The 20,531-nt window shown below is 44.3% G+C and overlaps 2 protein-coding genes and 1 long non-coding RNA gene across 4 annotated transcripts; 1 reads left to right on the plus strand and 2 right to left on the minus strand.

Annotated features, from left to right (window-relative positions):
* The first annotated feature begins 1,749 nt into the window (after positions 1–1,749).
* LOC124633721 (major facilitator superfamily domain-containing protein 8) lies at positions 1,750–11,586 on the plus strand. Its single transcript, XM_047169035.1, has 6 exons — positions 1,750–2,167; positions 5,094–5,337; positions 5,823–6,149; positions 6,479–6,725; positions 6,809–7,520; positions 10,158–11,586. The coding sequence occupies exons 1-5, from the start codon at positions 1,973–1,975 to the stop codon at positions 7,320–7,322; spliced, it is 1,527 nt and encodes a 508-aa protein (XP_047024991.1). The 5' UTR covers positions 1,750–1,972; the 3' UTR covers positions 7,323–7,520; positions 10,158–11,586.
* Positions 8,800–9,970, minus strand: LOC124633722. The gene is made up of 3 exons (XR_006984778.1): positions 9,662–9,970; positions 9,343–9,435; positions 8,800–8,851 (listed from the first exon to the last, which is right to left on the minus strand). It is a non-coding gene; the product is annotated as an uncharacterized LOC124633722 (long non-coding RNA).
* A 308-nt stretch (positions 11,587–11,894) lies between the features above and the next one.
* Positions 11,895–19,989, minus strand: LOC124633720 (organic cation transporter protein-like). 2 transcript variants are annotated; one of them, XM_047169032.1, is made up of 8 exons: positions 19,611–19,989; positions 15,787–15,985; positions 14,460–14,560; positions 14,132–14,286; positions 13,654–13,929; positions 13,104–13,467; positions 12,682–12,863; positions 11,895–12,375 (listed from the first exon to the last, which is right to left on the minus strand). In XM_047169032.1, exons 1-8 carry the CDS (start codon positions 19,823–19,825, stop codon positions 12,137–12,139), a joined length of 1,731 nt encoding a protein of 576 aa, XP_047024988.1. In that variant the 5' UTR covers positions 19,826–19,989; the 3' UTR covers positions 11,895–12,136. The 2 variants fall into 2 exon arrangements, with proteins under 2 accessions (XP_047024988.1, XP_047024990.1); XM_047169034.1 differs by having other exon boundaries at positions 13,654–13,913; positions 19,611–19,893.
* Positions 19,990–20,531: the final 542 nt, after the last annotated feature.

The following is a 20,531-nucleotide window of genomic DNA, read 5'->3' on the forward strand; positions in this document are numbered from 1 at the left end:
CTATTCGTATCACTAAAAAGTTGTAAATAAAAAACTTTACAAAAAAATTAAACTTAGTTCTTTTTTTGCTTTTTAGTGTTTTTGGAAGTCGGTTTAATTTTATTGTAAAAAAAGTTTTTATGACATGTAATTTGTTGTTCAGGCAACTCGTCTGTGGAATGCACTGCCGGTGACTATCAGGCGCGCACAGTCTCTTGCTGTTTTCAAGACTATGGTGAAGAATCATTAGGCTCCTTCCTGGCTCTGTAATGCTGCTTCTCCTTCTTATATATATATTTCTATTTTTGTCTTGTACTACTTTCTTTATATGTGTGTATGTATTGTTTATTTGATCACTTTAGTGTAAATACTCGTACCTAATAAAATAATTATTTTTGTACGCTATACTACTACTACCCGTAATCTATTTCTTTACAGATCGACTCCATCCAAAGGTCTGGAAGAGATCGCTTTTAGTGATAAGACTACTTGTTTGTTATGTCCTTCTATGTTTGTTATTAGTGTGCAATAAAGAATATTCTATTCTATTCCCATTGCCAGATATCCTGGTAATTAAACAATTTTTTTACATTAATTTTAATTTAAGAATACTTGTTTGAATATATATTTTTTTTATGTGTTTGTTGACTATATTACCTCCATTAATCCGAAGACAAAAACACGAAACAAGTATCTTTCCTCGATATTTAAAAAAACATAATTTACCTCTAAAAATAACATTTTATGAATTTTATGTTGTAGTCATGTACTTTCTGTCACATAAAAATAATAAAGGATGTAGATAATATCTTATTAAACATTAATCAGAAATCAGTTTTAAAGAAACATAAAATTGAATTTTAATACATTTTTATTTAGTAGGTAGGTATGGCACTTACGTTATTTTTTTCGAGCAGGTTGCATGTTTCCTGTCTCTATCTATTTACGTTGCTATCGCATAGTTCTATCCCTCTCAACCATTTACAAAGTTCGCCCGTGAACATCGCAACAAGGTATCGTCTTAATAGGAGGTGACTTCCACTTCCAGTAACGTATCAATCAAGATCAGCGCCATCTAGGGCTCTAGGCATCAGCTGGGACAAGATGAAAAACAAAATCCCTCATTCCGCCGATAAGCGCTCAGGGTCCCGATTCTCTTAATTTTACTTAAGCGACATACGATTCACGTTCGACTGAGATCCAATCGCGACTCAATCACGATTGAAACGTATGTGGCATTCCACTATTTTTTTTCTTTGAAATAAACGTTTTTATCCTTTTCTGTCATTCAATAATGAATTATTTTGTCTGCAAATGATTTACGATTGCAATATGATTGCAGAGCAAACTACCGTATAGACCAAAATCACCAAGTCTCCAGATCCGGTGCCCCGGGCGACCGCCCACTGCCGGCACTGTGTTAAATCATGGTAAACTGTCCGTGTCATTATGATTGCGTAAATCTATCTGACTAGTAACGTAATTATGAATGACAGTCTGGGTAGTTATGAAAGTCTGAAAATAGATAACCTATCGCCAATTAGGTACCTACTTTATTTGATCATAATGAGTTTAGCATTTTAAAAGATTAAAGGTAAGGACACAGATTACAATACTACGGCAAGGATAATGTCTATTTACAAGTTGTAATTACAAGTTTTTAAGTGTGTGTAATTTAAAAACAGCAGAGCAATATGTTGTTGAGGAGAGTGGAGATTACGCGGAGGGAAACGATGCCAACGAACGACATCGGCCGAGTGAGGTCAGTCCGTCAGTCGCGAGAGGCGCGGGCGGCGCAGCGCTTGCGCAACACGCCTCGCTCCCCACAGCGTCGGCGCTTCTTTGTTTACGTTACTTTGTGTTCGTCGCGCGCTCCATACGCTTGCTATTTGTTGTTTCACGAAATGTATCTCTGTCATCTCCGAAACTCAGTGTACGTAAAGTTACAAGGTTTACGCGATTCTGGAGTAGAGCCGTAGTGCGTGCTTGCGATATGGAGTGGTTTAAGGGCCTGGCGGGGCGCGTGCGGCAGGAGCCCGAGGCGGACGAGGCTCCGGCGCCGCTGCTGGAGACGGCTCAGGAGCGGCGCGAGCGCTGGCGCAGCGTCTACGTCATCTACTTCACCATGTTCCAGATGTCGCTGGGCTTCAGCATCGTGCTGACCGGAGTGTGGCCCTACCTCGACAAGGTAACATTCCACCGCAAGGTCTTTCCACCTCTCAGAGAAAGTGCGTGAGGTCACGTACCGCGCACCTATTAAGTATACCTACAACATACTTTAAACTTAGTCACTGTTCACAATCACCTTCTAATGTGATTTAAATGAAGGCAAATACCTATTAAAAATTAAAGCGTTTACAAAAAAGTTTGCACTAACAAATAGGTAGGTACGTTATTGATAGAGATGCATTCTTTTAAACTGAATTTGTAATCAGGGGCTCCACAAAGGGCAATGGAGCATGCCCAATTCATTTACGTGGGACATAACTCTTATTTCGTTTTCCGTTTAAAGTAATCTGCGACTATGTACGTATGCATACCCTATACAATGTTTTCCCTATAGGTTAATGTAATGTACTCCCTTAATTTACCACCGTTATGTACTCTCCCTATATACCTCCTCTTTTATTTGCTCCCCCTTGTACTCTTCATATGCCATGCTTATACTCTGTTGTGTACTCACTCTAAGAATAATGCTGTTCGTCTATGCCTTGTAAAGTAAACATTCTGTTTCCGAGGTTCCTCCGGTCCCACCAAGCCAATAATTGTCTCCATCCAGGGAACCATACAGAACCTGGTACAGTACCTGTGTGCGTAGCTATGGACGGGCCTGCATTAGGACGCCTCCTGTATGTTGTAGACGGCGCTAATAGTTTTGATGTAATGTTGATTGATGTCAACATTAGCAACCTAGTCGAAACAATGAGCACTGTCAGGAAGCTGGTGGCTGTATGTGTACCTGCCTCATCCGTACATGTCCGTGCTCAGTAAGTAATTACCTACTATGGCGGCACCGTACGCACAGTGACAAGATACATGTTGTGTTCAGGGCAAAGGTTTTCCTTATTATGGACCGTATACTTAATTTGGAACAAATGAATTATTGAATTGAATTCAAACGACATTTTTAAACTTCAATTGTTGACCGTTGTCAAAAATCACTGTTTCCTCAGTGATTTAAAGATAAGAAGTAGATTAAAAGATAATCATTCGGTACTACAAAAACTTTCACCTGCTATTTTATCTTGCTTTGTATCGTTTAGAAAATAAATGGTGGTGTTTTAAAAATATAGGTATTTTTTTATTTTATATAATAAAAACAAGGTAAATACTGTTTTATGGGAAATCATCAAATGACCCATCCCGCTGTGGGTTAGCAGCGTGAGGGAGTGTCAGAATCTTACTGAATTAAACCTATTAATGTTCTTTCGTAGACCTTTTATGTGCCAGGGCCGCTTTAACTCTTTCGAACAATCCCGCGGCCCCGACAGGAAGTACCTGCCTACTTAGAGCAGCTTTAAACTCCATATTTGTCAGCGTTAATATTTTCCAAAGTATACCCAAGTCACCAGTCTAACCTAGGGGTTTCGGGTTGCCCGGGTAACTAGGTTGAGGGGGTCAGATAGGGCAGTCGCTCCTTGTAAAGCACTGGTACTCAGCTACATCCGGTTAGACTGGAAGCCGACCCCAACATAGTTGGGAAAAGGCTCGGAGGATGGAGGATGAGTAGTGATTAACTATTCAGAAGTAGGTATGTACGAACAATGTAACCCAATATCAGTGCGCGTGCGCGGCACCGTGGCGCGGCCCTGAGATAACCGCATTGTTATCATACTTGGGTTGCTGATAATAACATTGCCATTCACTGGAATATTTTGCCCTTTACTTACTAGCTCGATTGAGGGAAAATTTCATAATAGGTATCCGTGGCACCTATTTATGTAAAGATACCGTGGTCACTCCTTCACACAGATTGTACTTGCCTGGTCTTTTCCCATCTATGTTGGTCAGCTTTCAGTCTGACAGGGTTCAGCTGATGACTGCAAGTGGATCAGCAAAGTAATGAAGTGTTACTTTGTACGAATGAATCCAAATGTTTTTCGGTCAGAAAGACTAACCTAATGAGTGACTATTAGAACTAATCGGTAATTAAACCTACTTACCTGGCAGATAACGAGCACCGTAACGAGTACCTACGCGTGTGAGGCAGCCGCTCCAGTCCGTAGATTTTAGGCCCAGTTCAATCATAGGTATATAATGTATTTTAAAATGATATTAAGCGATGTGCACGGAATGTCGTTTGGTTGGAGATCGAGAAAGCGACAGTGTTCGTGATGAGCGGGCACGGTCACGGCAGTGAGCGCAGTGCAAGGCACGGGCGCCCAGCGACCGACGCCGCGCCGCACTCACACACTCACACGCATACTAAATCTTATAATATAATACGCACACTAAATCGTAAATACGTTCTAAATTGTTCTCACTCAAATACATGGTGGAGTATATCCATTCACTCTGTTTTCTCACACTTGACAGACAACACACAGAACAACGAAGCGCGTAGGCACAATGTGTGGTGGCTACAGTCGTAGTGAAGGCAACAGTAAGTGTTGCGCTGATGGCAGTAGTGGCGTCATGATGCGGCCGCGGGAGAGCTGTGGACAGCAGTCTTTAACTTGATAAGCGTCGCGAAGCCGATGTGTGAAGGAATGAAGGCTAAAAATAGTCGTTATTGAGAGGCACGCGGCCGACGCTCCGCCCGTCCCCGCGCCACCAGCCACACACACCCAGTGCTTGCTGCTGCCAAACATCGATGTATTTTCATTGATTCAATCAAGTTTCTCACGAAAGCATACAGTACATAACATAGGTATAACCAAAGCCGTATTTTGTTTGGCTTGCCTGCCTGGTGAACCAACATCATAATGAGCATTGCGCGTAGAAACAACATTATCAAAAAGTAGTATGTATGAACTGCGATTATAGTATGTATTTATTAATATGATCATCCGGGGTAAGAAGCCGCGCACGAGCCTATATCACACAGAGAGTCAGCTAGTAGGTAGCTAGTGGTAGAATATGCATTGTGTAAACGCCGACCGCGCCGGTTGCAGTTGGAGCCGGGCGCGCAGAAGGAAGTGCTGGGGCTGGCGGTGGGCGCCAACCCGCTGGGGCAGCTGGTGTTCTCGCCGCTGCTGGGACTGTGGGCCAACCGCGCGGGCTCGGCGCGCGCGCCTCTGCTGACCACGCTGGCGCTGTTCGTGCTGGCCAGCGTGCTGTACGCGCAGCTGCACCTCACGCGCCCCTACGCCAAGTACTGGATGGTGTTCGCCAGGTTCCTCGTCGGCGTCAGCTCAGGTGCGTCTGCTTATCGCACTGCATGTTGCCTCTACACCTTTCAAAATATGCTCTTTACGTTTTCTATGGCAGCGAAAGGTTACCAAAGCGTTTGTTATCAATAAACAAAACGGAACCATTTTCAGTTATTTAATCCCCGAACAATGGGCGGCAATTTATTATGGTTACGTAAAAATAGAGCGCCGGTTCGAGCTTCTACTTATGTGACAGCCAGATTAAGTGACCAAAGGTAACAGCCGGCAAAGGGTTGCACGAACCGACCGCGTCAACGATGACGATGACTGGAGCTGCATTTGGTTAGACTGAAAGTCGATCCTAATGTGTTTACTTGGAAGAAGGCGGATAGGGAAGGTGGATTAGTCGCCGTTTCTTAATAATGTTATAAAATAAATACATATTTGTTAACAAAAAATAGTCGATCAGGCTATGTAATAACATTGGTCGAGGTGAGCCTGACTAACAATGTGATGGTGTTGCGGCGACAGCGAACATCGCGGTGGCGCGCTCGTACCTGTCGGCGGCGACGCTGGTGAGCGAGCGCACGCGCGCCGTGGCCGTGGTGTCGCTGGCGCAGGTGCTGGGCTTCGTGGTGGGCCCCGCGCTGCAGGCGGCCGCGGCGCCGCTGGGCCCCGGCGCGCCCTACGCGCCGCCCGGCGACCTGTCCGCGCCGCTGCGCCTCGACATGTACACCGCCGCCGGCTGGATCAACGCCGTGCTCGGCTTCCTCAACTTCCTGCTCTTCCTGCCGTGCTGCTTCAAGGAGAGGAAGATCGCGGCCAGGGAGGCCATGATCGCGCAGGGCGCCGACAACGGTGTGTACGCTTAACGTCTACTTTATTTAGTGCTAGCTTTGGCTCACGGTATCACCTCTCATCCAAGGAAATTACTTCCTGCACCTGGATAAAAAGTAGAACATGTGTTATTCTGATAAACATATAAGCTTCATTATTGAAAAGTGGTTTCTGGGTCGAAGAGTAACACACAATCCCATATCCTTAAATACTTCCAAACGTTCATATTTTTACACATGTCTGCGGTCTGTTATGATGATACAACAAAACGTGCCGTATGCATTTAGGTCCTTCCATACATTCCGGAACCACGAGAGAGACTAAACTCCCATGGTCATGTTTGATTGTAGAAAAGGAAGCTTTAAAAGCTTTGAAGCCGGACCCGGTGAGCAGCTGGACGCTGGTGGCGGCCTTCTTCGTGCTGGTGTTCAACTTCGTGCTGCTGGAGACGCTGGCCACCATGCTGACCATGGACCAGTTCGCGTGGAGCAAGCGCCAGGCGCTGGAGTACATGGGCGCGCTGATGAGCGGCGGCGCCGTGCTCGCCTGCCTCACCTTCGCGCTCATCGGCCCGCTCACGCGCGTCTTCGAGGAGCGGTAAGTCGCGCTTGCTGGCTGCCAGCAGTAGTTCATCGCAGCCGGCGAGCACGAGTGTGTGACGGAACGCGTGTGTGTTGCAGCGCGCTGCTGCTGTGGGGCGGCTTCCTGCTGACGGGGCTGGCGTCGGTGCTGTGCATCCCGTGGGGCCCGGGCCCGCCGCCGCTGGCGCCCAGTGGCGCGGCGGAGGCGGGCGGCGGGTGTCCGCAGGAGACGCAGCCGTGGTGCGCGGAGTCGCGGGGCCTCACGCTGGCGCAGTTCCTGGCGGGCTACGCGTGCGTGTCGGTGGGCTACTCGCTGGGCGTGACGCTCATCCAGACGATATTCTCGAAGGTGCTGGGGCCGCGGCCGCAGGGCGTGTGGCAGGGTGTGCTGACGGGCGCGGGCTGCCTGTCGCGCGCGCTGGGCCCGGTGTTCGTGTCGGCGGTGTACGCGCGGCGCGGGCCCGTGGCCACGTTCGGCAGCACGGCGGCGCTGACACTGGCGGCGCTGGCGGCGCTGCGCCTGGTGTACGCGCGCCTGCAGCCGCCGCCGCTGGCGCCGCCCGCGCCGCACGCCGCCGAGCTGCGCCCGCTCAAGCGCGACGTGCCCGCCTGACCGCCTCGCCCGCCTCGCATTCAAACACTCGTTACATCGTACACTTTAGATGCTAGTTTCAAGGATCCAATAATGATGTAAGATTGTGACGTAGAGTCCTAAGACATCAGGATAATAACCATCTCATCTGAATAGAAATCCTCTCATGATATTGATGCTAACAATTAACAATTTGTTTAAAAGAAGACACTCTCGATTCAGCGGGCCTAGCATGGCAATTCTATCTCTATTCTACCAAGAAACGACAAAGCTCTTTCTTTCCCACTCGACATGTCTTCTACCCGAGCATGGCGCGAGCTGTAGACTCGCGTTTCTATCAAGAGAAAGACTTTCCATAGCAACGGATAAGTAGCTAGTGATGGGTCGTTCTGCGATGAATTTACGTTTAGTTAGCCAAAAAAATGTGTCAATGCACTATTTTTCACGCATGAACCTATACATAAACTCACGTAACTCAAAGCAACAACAAAACGTATTCATCGAACTTATTTCTTATCTGTGGAACTAAAATGGTTGATGTTTGTTTGTTAATTTGTTTACAAAAAACGATTCTTGTTGTTGATTTTACATATTAATTTAAGTTGTTGATTTTTAATATTGGTGACTACTGCGGCAAGGAAAAAGTAAGTAGATTTTGTGATTAAATAAATAAAGTACTGATTATTCCAATAGTTGTGTGTAATTAATCTAAACGAACAATAATTAATTATCCATACATACGATGAAAAGAACAAAGGAAAATAACATAATAATCTCAATAAATGGTGATCGGTGGCATTGTCTGATGAACACTTTGCCATGCACAGTTCAATGTGTTCCTCACTGTTATCTTGCTTCCCTATATTATTGCCCGAAGTGTTTTTACTTTCGCCGTTACAAAAACTGTTTATTTACAGCGTACGAAGTCCCATCCAATAAACAGAGAAGATAATATCGCGATCCATTGAGAAAAGAAGGCCACGATAAAGAAGAATGGGTCAGTATTCAAAAGCTGCTGAAAAAATATGGAAAAAGAACGAGTTCTTGGCATACAATGCTGACACGAGAAATATTCTATTAGTAAGTGTCTTTAAATAATATTCATTTACTATAGTAATAGTTCCCCAGACTTGTTGGCTTCATTCTAGCAAAACTCTCATGCTTTGTTTTCAAAATATAATTATGGCAATAATAATTATAGTACCTATTTGTTGCTTGTGTGATATAATATAAGCAACAACTCTTAAGATAAAAAATAAAATGAGACAATCATTTACACAGAGGTAAAGGTTTATTTACATAAAATTAAGGCTACAGATAAAGTCATTTATTCAAAATAGGCTGAAAATCAGCAGCAGAAGCGGTGGAACAAACTCCCCAGCAACTCAATTCTGTCTGTATGGTTTGAAGAACTGTTGATATACAAAGATATTCATAATAGTTGCTCTTCTGTGAGTTGCAGCTTGTAGTAAGCTACCACTAAGGTCATTAGTGTGTCTCTCTCTCTCTGCCTTTCCTCGGGAAGAGTTGTAGCTTGTAGCATAGGCACCCTGCAAAAAGAAATAACTGTGTTTGGTAAAGAGTTTTTACAGTATTATAAAAGAATAACATACTGATACTGATACATTATCAGCATTATTATTGGTGTCATGAGCCAAGACCCTAATGCATAACTAGAATCCCCTGAAAATGAATGATAATTTAATTTTGTGTTCTTGTTTCAGATTACAAAAAAAGGATGCTAAATGACAGCTGGGCCTTCAGTTTACAAATTATAAATTATTGAAATTATATTATTTAATAAAGAATGTGAATATTAAAATCATAATGGTTGTTTATTTAAAATGTAATTTTCTTCTTAGCAGATAAAACTGTCCAATTCTAGAGTCATATAGCCTGCGCAGTTCGTTCTTAATGAGAGAACTATTGAAAATTGATTGTTTATGAACTCTGTCACGATAATTGGCATTTATGTTCAGTATTTTGCACTCAGTATCTACAATCTGAAATAGAGGTCATATCTAATATTAGGTATACTAACCTTGTATTCATTGCAAAAACAAATTGTTTAAAAAATTTGCTAACAGTGGTTAGTAATGTTGTTAATGACCTAAGCAGGACCCGAGCAAAGAACCTGCAACAATTAGACTTTGTTAAATATTTTTCTTCTGTTTAATCATTTTCTTGCAATGAAGGGCAATACCTACATAATAGACAAAATAATCTTAGAAACAATAATAAATGAAGTGAATAGATTTTTCTATATTTAAACCTTATCTATAAGGACGAAAACTTTGTCATATTTTTGGTTGATAACAATTGGAAAGCACAACAAAATAAAATAGACTGTAGGTACTTACATTGACAAGAACAGGCAGACCCTGAGATATAGGAGACAGATTCCTGGCACAAATACTGCACCATCTCTGCACATTTACGTTTTCGATGTCGAGAGGCTTAACACTCGTATAGCTCGTTCTTTGAGCTTTACACTGATTCTTCTCAGCATAAATACTGACCACATGACGACGGTAGGACCCCGAAATACTTTGTAAATGCTATTTGAGAACTTAAAATTATAATAATATTCTTGTCTACTCTTGTCTAGGTCCGATGAGATGTAGAGTATTTGACATTTCATATAGAAAGTTATATCTACTCCCAAATGTCAAAAGTAGATAAAATATAGTCGTCATGCTCGACGCGATAGACACATGTCGATGAAGAAAAGAAACATTTCTCTTCTCGATGTCAAACATCGCCATGCTCGGATCGATAGAAATCTTTCTTCAATCTGTCATTTTGTCGATTCTCCGGTAGACAAAAGCTGTTTCTATGGCGGTCATGCTAGGCCCGCAGGTCTCAGTTAGTGGAATGTTAAGCATTGGTGGTACTCTAATACTCGTATTTTATACTGATAGTGAGATGGTTATTTCTATTTAAGTCAATAACTGTGGCACCTGCGCGTAGGATACCTACGTGAATAAGCTTGACACGTACGTTACGTTTTTTGTAATGTGCCAAAATTATGCCACAGTTAAGACTCGTCATAGAAAACAACTACCGTTATTAATTATGTAACATAATGCAGGAGAAACAAAGAGAACAAAGTAATACGTATTTGTGATATATCATGTACCTAGTGGAGCGTAGGTGAATAGTTGTAAGTATACAGTATGTATGTCGCAGGCGGGTCGCGGCGTGTGACGTGCTAAGTTCGCTGCGTAGCGATGTTAGACTAAGATAATAACGACACGTTGGTAACCAGGCCACGAGTTGTTGTTGTTGTGATAAGTTAGAGTCGGTGATAGGCATATCTAAGACTGAGTTAGATAGATAGTAGGTACGCTGTTGCAGTATAAACATTATACAGGGTGTCTTGTAGCTTCTATGTATTGTAATATAGTGGCGTGGAACTGACTCTTTTTTGCGTACAGTAGAGAATTAAAAAAAAAGTGGCCAAGTGCGAGTCGGACTCTTGCACGAAAGGATCCGTATTATTATCGAAAAAAAATCACAGCTAAAATATTTATTGTCTTCTACCTTTTAGTATTTGTTGTTATAGTAACTATATAATCTATGGTTATAGCGGCAACATAAATATATAACCACCATCACGATCCTTTCGGAATAGAAGCCGAAACACTAAAATGCTGGTTTGTATATATAAATAATGTAAATAGAGTCAGTTTTACACCGATTTTTGTAAGGTATTATTAGGAAAAAGATTTGGTGAGTGCTTCTGAAAGTACTCTGAGGGCAGTCGGAGGTTTGCGTAGGTATTGTTCAGTGCTCGGTTAACAGCTGGATGGTTTGGCTTTAATCTTACCAACCTTGGCTGGCGACTGCCTGACGAGACACGTTGACGCTCAACTGTGCACTGCACCTGCAGGAGGGTCCGTACTCGCAACTTACTTTTGCCCTGGGTCTTTGGGCTAAAGCCCAACTGGCTGCCATTCGAAACATACGACAGATGGTCGCAGTTCCTTCGGTATAGCCTTATAGGTGGGTACTTACCCTTGCGGAACATGTATGTTATCTATGTATAACTTGGCAGTTAGATAAGAAGTGAAGGAACATGAAGTTATTGTCGATAGTAACGCTGTAAGCCAGTAAGATAGGTTGGTGTTCGGTGCACGTCGAGTCTGCTGGGGCGTTGTCAGTCGGAGGTGGAGCTCCCTGCTCACGTCACATGTACATATCCTTAGAGTAATGTGTAAGTAGATGTAATGTTTTGTATATTTTTGATATGGTTTTTTTGACATCGAATAAATTATGAATTGATTTTTGTTGCTTAAGCTATTTTACTATCGACCCCGCCTCTGAGAGTAGTTTGATTTACTTAGTTCAGGCAGTAGGTATTACGAAATAATTTTATTATAAAGTGGCTGAGAATCCATGTAGTTACATTTGCACGAAAACAAACCTATTAAGTAATTACGGATCTAATTGCTATTTGCTTAGTCATGTAATGTTGTATGTATTTACAACAGTGTTTACCGACTAATATCAGAAGAGCGCAATATTTATTTATTAAGTACCAATTTATCTTTGTCTGAACACATGCAGTAATCAGCGAAAAGGAAACACTAATTGTGTTCAAAGCACGTTTGTTTATTTCAAGTAAGTACATTATTAATTTATCACAGTTACAAAACATTAGCCTAAGTACAAACATCAATAATAAGTTACTATAAAATGTTATTCTTATGCTAGCAGCCTAACAACTGTCGAGATCAGCCATACAATAAGTACTTAATGCACTACTGCAGAAGACGCAGTGCACGCTCTGACATGACTATTTAGTCAAAGGACTCTTATTTTGGCAATATTAATTAAAACGTGTGGTAAGTAGCTGGAGTGTCGATGTGTTGTGTCGCTAGGTGTCGGCGGAGAGGTGTCGGACGCTTGGCACCGCGGGCGCGGGCGCGGACGCGGACGGCGCGCTGCTCAGGCGCTCGGCGTCCGCCACGCGCTGCGGCAGGCGCGCGTGCCGCGTCTCCGGCATGAGCAGCACCAGCAGCGCCGCCGACCCGCTGCACACGCCGTACAGCAGCGCTTGCACGTACATGTTCTGCAACGATACGCGCCCATCTTACCTAACTACCAGCACAACTCATCAACATAGTCCTAACGGCCGCACGGCTCGATCGAACAACGGCTAAGCAAGGCTTGCCGCGATAGCTCTGTGGATGGAGTATCATCTTAACATGCGAATTTTTCGTATGTTTCGGAAAGTTTTAATTTTTGACAACTAGGACAAGGATGTCCTGGTAACTAGGACAAGGAGGTTACATAGGTAAACTACTTGTTTCATGAAAAACATTTACATAGTTGCATGGTATGGCCTAGTTGGCAAACGAGTAAAGAGTGTACTGACCAGTAGCGGTGTCTGCGGCGCCAGCACGGAGCCCAGGCGGCCGACCAGCGAGCAGGCGGCCAGCGCGGAGCTGCGCGCGTGCGTGGGGTACAGCTCCGCCGTGTACACATACAGCGAGTTGAACGCGAACGTGATGGCCAGCTTGCCCACGAAGAACAGCCCCAGCGACGCGCCGCCGTGCTCTGAAACCATTCCCTTCTCAATAGTTGCCTTACTCACTGAAATGCACACAGAGCGCAATGATGACTATAATTCATTTCCCAAGTCAAACTTTATATTTTGAAGATCATCTGTTAAGTATTCGATGCGAAATTAGTCTATTGTAGAGACTACTATGAAGGCGGTGTCTACTCAGAACACCAAGAAAGACGTAGTCAGGTCTATTTAGGAGGTAGGGACTTCAAAGTACCTAATTAACTTACGTATGAAAAATGGTGAAACGCAAGCAACTCCGCATAGCAGGAACGCAAGAAATATGCAGAGTTTGCGTCCGATGCGCTCGAGCGCCATCATGATGAGCACAGAGGCGGCCACCTCCATGGCCATGTTGAGCGCGAAGTTGGTGTACTTGTTGCCGGACAGCGCCACCGAGTTGATGGTGAGCCCGTAGTACACGAAGGTGGTGGCGGCCCAGCACCAGCCGCACACGGCCAGCCGCAGCAGCAGCACGCGCGAGCGCAGCACGTCGCGCCAAGCGCCGCCCGCGGCGCACGCGCCGCGCGCCGGCGGCTTGGCGCCCGCGCTCTCCGCGCTCAGCCGCTGCATCAGCTCCTCGTCCACGAGCACCTACGCAGTACCAACTGTGATAGTGGGCCAGCCCCATACTAGATCAAGGAAGTCTATAGCGAGAGTACATAAGGAACTACGTAAGGGAGTGTATACGCTTATAGTAATTATATATTATTATACCCAGATACTATACGCCAGCCTTTGGGTAAGTCGGAGTCGTCAGAGTTGGCGTATATACGTTACCTTGTTCCACCTGGCGGCTTTGCGGATGACAGCGGCGGCGGCGGGCGCGTCGGCGCGCGCGTGCAGCCAGCGCGGGCTCTCGTCCAGCAGCAGCCAGTAGAGTGGCAGCAGCAGCGCCAGCGCGTGGATGAGCAGCAGCAGGTGGCGCCAGTAGGGCAGGCTCCACGCCAGCCACGCGAACACCATGCCGCCCACGCCGTAAGCAATGCCCGTCGTGCACGCGAACACCGCGCGCAGAGACGGGTGCGCGATCTCCACCACTGCGACAAACTTTATCTGTACACACACTCTCACCACATTCACCAAAGACCATGCTTTTAGTGGGTACATGGATAACCAAGAGATGATGAGAGATACGGGTTTAAGATACTGACTGGTAATCTGTCTGTAGAAAGTGGTAAATTGCAGGGACAATGACAGTAAGGCAGTAAAATAAATAATTGAAAAGAGTGCTCAATTGTGGGTAATGTGGGCTTACTCATAACGTATGCGGCGCTGTTGAAGCCGTAGCCGAGGGCGGCCTCGAGGAACTCCATGCTGAGGTACATCTGGTAGTTGATGGAGAACGCCTTCACGATGCCCAGCACCGCCGCGCACGTCGAGAACACGCAGAACGCGGTGCGCCGCCCGAACCTGACCACATATAATCATCATGAATAAAAAATGATACCCATAGGCATGACGGCACTGACCCCAGTGGAGTGTCATCATACAAATAGTAAAGCCGTAGTGGCGTCAACGTATGCGGTCACAGCTAAGGACAGCCTAGGCAGTGCGAGGCAGTGTGAGACAGTGTGGCAACTCACGTGTCGGAGACGTAGCCGGTGAGCAGCAGCGCCACCGGCAGCGCCGCGTTGCGCACCGTGCCCACCAGCGTGCGCATCCACTCGCGACATCCCAAGTCGAACTGAAAAAAAATCGGTAAAAAAACTTTTAAGTTAAACGGTTTTATATCTTATGTGCACTGAAAAATAAAAAATAAAAAAACAGTTACTTACCTATAAACCTACGTAGGTGGTCCCGGTCATATTAGACTAAAATAAAAACGTGAGGCCCATTCCGTAACTATTGTTGTAATACTTTCTTCTAGCTAGAGGTATAATAGGTGTGGATTGCATCGACTTACTATAATCATAACTGGAGATTTTGACAATCAATTATCAGCCGTAGCGGCTTCATCAGCGAACGCCGAGCTCACGATCTACCAAAGTATAAAGATATGCTTTGCCATAAGTAGGATTTCAGAGGGCCCCACGTTTTTATTTTAGTCTTATATGACCGGGACCACCTACGTAGGTTTATAGGTAAGTAACTGTTTTTTTATTTTTTATTTTTCAGTGCACATAAGATATAAAACCGTTTAACTTAAAAGTTTTTTTACCGAATTTTTATTATCTAGTTTTTAGTATTTAATGAAAATGCCTACCGAATATTCTTCATTCTATACATGGGTCAGCAGCGGTGAGGGAGTGCTAGACTCTTACTGACTAAAAACCGTTGTTTTTCGTCGTAGGCCTTTTATGTACCACGACCACGGTAACTCTTTAGGACAATTCCGCAGCCCAGGCAGGCCTTGGCCTTGTTGGGCCCCGTTGGGGTTGCTGACAGTATTCTACTTGAGTAGCCCTTTCATTTGATACCCATATTGAGGGGGTTGTGGAAAAATATGTAATCCGCCATTTTGTACCGGCGGCCATCTTGGATTTACAATGTTATTGATATTACTATATTGTATTGTCATCGGAATTAAAGGTGTGTACCAAATTTCAGATCAATCTGACAACAGGAAGGCACTGAAATTTTAATTTCTAAATTTGACCCAAGAATGAATAAATAATAAATAAAACAAACGGGGTGAGCTAAATAAAACCGTTTAATAAAAAAAGACTTTTTTTTCATTAATTTGCAATTTTACAGCGCTAAAACAAACAACTACGAAGTCATTGAACATGTCTCTTGAAAGGAAGAGTCAACATTGGGAGGTATATTTTATGAGCTCCATTTTATATCCCTATACCCTCACCACAGACGAGTACGATAATCTGTTTTTTGTATTGAGTTTTTATAAAGAGAGAAGCCATACCACAATAAAATGTAAATATCGTGCACGGTGCATAGCGTGTACGTTTATACCTCAGCAAATATAGTGTCGTGGTTCTGGTAGACGAAGGCGTCGCAGGCGATGGTGTGGTTGTGGTGGAAGGCGTCGCGCTCGCAGGCGGCGTGGGGCGCGAGCGGCGCGTAGCGCTGGCAGGCGCCCGGCGGCAGCAGCGCCAGCGCCGCCTCGTCCTCGAACTGCGCCGGCGACTGCTCGCACTCCGGCACCATGCATCTAAGCATCACCTCATCAAATGCGTCTCCAACATTTACATGATTTTCTTTCCCCAAATATTTCCGGGAAGTTCACAATCTTGTTTTACCTACGTTCTTAACGTCACGTAGATTTGTTGTATATTCAAAATAGCTTTTAGCACAAATTCCCAAACCGATTACAAACAGATATTTGATTGATAAGCTAATGATTTGTGACGTATGTAGGTGTGCACGTGACTGTTGTATGATAATGTTCCTCTTTATTTGTTGAGTGCTAACGCTCACTCGGTGGAGTGGACACGGGTAATTATCTGTGAAACAAATGATGAGCATCTTCTTCACAGACAATAATGTTTACAATCACGCGAGTCGGCCCGTCTACTACAGCCGCGATGATGTAACTAAACAAAGGATTCCTGTACTATCTGCGTTACGTGCGTTACGAGTGCTATTCATTTTATTATCATCAGACACACGGAAGAAAACTAAATAAATCACAAAGTAATTGAAAGCAACACATTTGTAGAATTTCTTCATAATCATCACATGTGTCGTAGGGCGTCCACTGCTGAACATATAGGGGAGAACCATTGATTTACAACAGGATGAGTTGGAAGCGGCTTGCGTGTGGCACCTACCCGCAACTATTGTCAGATCTTGCCAGTTCCTCGTCGGTGGCCGACCTACGCTGCATGTGACAGTCCATTGTGGCGACCACCAACTGACAATCGTAACATAGGTTTTCGAACTATAAGCGAGGAATATATTATAGTGCCATAAATGATGGGTGCTGGCTAGCATGTGGTGGTTGCATATTATATCCTGCGGGAGTTTGTTGCGAAGTTGAGTGGTAGGGTAGGCGTTTTGGGAGATGTCTTTTGTTTTCTGACGTTCAAAAAGTGCTGTTTTGCAGCCAAGTTTGAATAAACGATTTTTGATTTGATTTGATTAAGGAGTTAATCACTTAAAAAGTAGGTAGAACTTGTTGCACGTCACCGATTCGTCGAGTGCAAGAGGCAGTTTCATCGGCAGTCAGGATGCGGATGAAACCGCAAGTAACACCTAGTCATGACGTTCGTCTATATTTGGACAACTACTCTATTTTGACAGTAGTGACATATTGTTTGTTTGAATGTATCCGAGGCTATATGGTACTGTATAGAGCGCGCAGGTGATGGTTATCTAACAATCTGTCGATAAGATAGCGCTCGCGGCTGACTTGCTCTTGGGCAGACATCTCCGCTGTCTCGCGACTCTCATACAAAGCGACTCACGCTGATGGCACTAATAAAATCGCAGGTAGCAGATTACAATGTTAATTATGTAGATTATATTATCAGCATTCATGTGGTACTGTAATGGAAATGTTATGTTGTAAAACGTCACGTTTCTCCAGATTTCGCCTGTCTTGTTGCAGCTGTATGCAGTGGCAGCATCAACACGGCACGGTCCCAGTACTAACCCTGAGCCGTATTCTTTGTTTACAAACACAATGTCTACAAATGAGCAGTATCGCAGTTCACTGCTGGGCAAGCGAAGTGCCCAAGTTGCGCCCCAACCACAACATCCACCTTCCTTATGCAGTGAATGTCGCAGACCTGTCGAAGGCCGCGTATCTATCTAGCTAGTTTTCCCAAGAAGTTCTAGCACTTGCTTGAAGCCGTTAATCTCAGGAGCTAATGGACCTCATGCTATAAGTTCTTCCAGCTAGATTTGATCCACGGTTCTCATTCATCGAGGTAGGCTACTTTTAGTCCCGGTGCGCGGAGTAGTTCCCACGGGACGATGGATGGATTGATGTTTATATGGAACTATTAATGTTTCAAAATGCCTTCATCATTTTTGTGCCGATGTCGACATTTCGTTATTGAGTAGTCTGAAGCATGTCGAAACCATCATCTGTGTCAGCAGCGGCCTGAGTTTAACAGTGACAGTAGAGCTGCCACTGCTCTTAAATTATGGTCTTACATACTCAAATGTAATATTAAAGTTTTTTAGAGAAATACAAATGTGAGACGTCATGTGCAACGTCCAACGTAACATGTGCGACGTCCACTAGGAAAAATTAAAAATAAGCAATAAAAAACAAAACGAGTCAGATTTTGAAATACTTGTTCGTGTTCTTGAAGAGTTCTTGAAAAATAAACGAAACAGGATAACAATGTTAAAAAAAATAAAAGGTTAATAATATTTAATGATCACCCGCTGGACCTGTTACACCGGTAAGTATTCCCCTGACTGCGATTACATTACTGACATCTACTTGTGGACTCTGCGGCAGTCGTGCAATGTGCTCAGTTGTTGCTAAACTGAAACTCTTTATGTTTTACAATTGTGAACGTAGATGTCTGGCGAGAGGCGCGTAGTGGTTCATCTTACCTTAGGATTATTTTTTAGTTAATTAACAAACACAGCTTAGTTAGGTATAATTATTAATTTACTTTCAGTCCGCAGGTAACATTGGTGCAAAAACTGATTTAAAACTAAGCAAATTGTGCTGTTTAAAAAATGAAAGGATTAAACAATCTAATTCACAATCATTGTGATTAAAATGAAATGAAATAAGCATAAACCACCCAGCTCTTTTTCACTTACTGCACACACTTGCTCTAACCAAACGTCACACTGCCTCTGTTCGCCCCTCACAAGAACGAACAATATTAAATACTTGGGAGTGCAGATTGATGACGAGCTCAAATGGGACGTTCATCTTGATACTGTCACAACTAGGACCCTGCGGCTAGTTCATGTCTTTAAAAGACTAAGAGAATCGGCTGATCCTGACACTCTGAAAATGGTGTATTTCGCGTTATGTCAGTCTATAATATAATACTGCATCTCAGTCTGGGGTGGTGCTGGGAAAACTAGGTTTCTCAGGGCAGAACGAGCGCAGAGAGCTGTTCTGAAGTTAATGACGAAAAAACCTTACAGATACCCAACAACACAACTTTATGCTGACACCAAGGTGCTCACAGTTCGTCAAATGTATGTGCTCCAATCTGTTCTCAGAAAGCATACCACGCTGCCGAAATCTAACCCCAATAAACGCATTAACCGCCCCTCTGGCGCTCAACACAAGACCTCCTTCGCCAAACACCAGTACTACATCTTAAGTTCACACGTTTACAAAGCAATCCACAAAACTCTCAACATACTAGATCTCAACCGTCACCAACTTAAATCTAAGCTCACAAGCTGGCTTCTACAACAGGACTACCCAAACACTGAGGCTTTATTAACTTACATCGCGTAGAGGTAGTACCCACATACACACAACCACACGAGCGCACACACACACACACACACACAAACACACACGCACACACACACACACTCTTTCATACTCCCACATATACTCATACATCGTGCATGAAATTTTAACTCGCTAATGTCCTGGGCCTTATGACCTAGTCTACATAAATAAAACTAATACATTTATAATTAATGGCCGAATCACTGTCTCTTATAATACAGGATGTCCTAGTGTAAGAGGCAGGGTTTCAATCTCTGAACATAGATCTATGTACCCTAGATTTAAGCTCCATATTCATGTATATTGAGTTCTCTTTCATGTATCTATGTATGATTTTGGTTAATAAATAAATTATTATTAAATTATTATTATTAATAAAGTTAGTACTGACCGGAATGGCACGGAGTCGGCCACGAAAACATAGTTGAGCGAGTACATGCAGGCGAGCAGGTTGGGGATGCACAGCAGCACCAGCACGTAGCCCTGGTAGAAGCCGAAGGGGCCGAGCTGCGCCAGGGCCGCCTCCAGCGCGTCGGTGGCGGCCGCCTCGCCCGCGGCCTTGTCGCGCGGCCCGCTCCCGCGGCGTGTGCGCGCCACCTGCACCATGTCTGCGACTGGCGCGCGCGGCCCGCGACGCCCGCCCGCTGCTGATAACGTGCGCCCGCTGCGCCTGCGCTCGCCTGCGTGGCGTCGCACCACAGCATCAGGCTCGGCTGCGGAACCGCCCGCGACAGTACACTTTGTACTGTAATCGGTACTATTCGTTGTAGCTTGCGCTTATTGAGGCATCTGCAACCACTGTAGCTGGTTATTTTTTTTCCTTAGGTATATCAAGGGTATGAATATTTTTTTTGACGGTTTGAGGTAGGCCTAGTTTATAAATAAGATAGTTACGTAAAATCTAAATTCGTGTGACATGTCAGTCAGGTAGATAAGATAGAGATTGTTCACGATATGGATGTTGTGACCGATCGCTATAACTTCAATCAGTGTAGGTATACTTGAACTGCAGATTACGTACCTGTGTGCGGGAGGTCTCCAGCGAGATCCTCGTGTCATTCCTGTGTGAGATAACAACCGTGCGGCCGACCAGTAAGCTGAGCTAGCCACAGTCCGAGCCTGGTCTATACGCGTACGAGCGGGTTCCTGAACTCACTTCAGTGTAGTGCACAGTTGCACCCGAAATATCACTGATGAAATTTAATGAAAGTGCACTTAGTGGATTACATATGATATGCATTTACTTTGAAAAGAAGTGTGGTGATCCATTCCATATATTTATCATTTCTCGAAGACCTAAAGGCAGATGACT

Source organism: Helicoverpa zea, chromosome 10 (genome assembly GCF_022581195.2).
Source record: "Helicoverpa zea isolate HzStark_Cry1AcR chromosome 10, ilHelZeax1.1, whole genome shotgun sequence".
NCBI classification, from domain to species: Eukaryota; Metazoa; Arthropoda; class Insecta; order Lepidoptera; family Noctuidae; genus Helicoverpa; species Helicoverpa zea.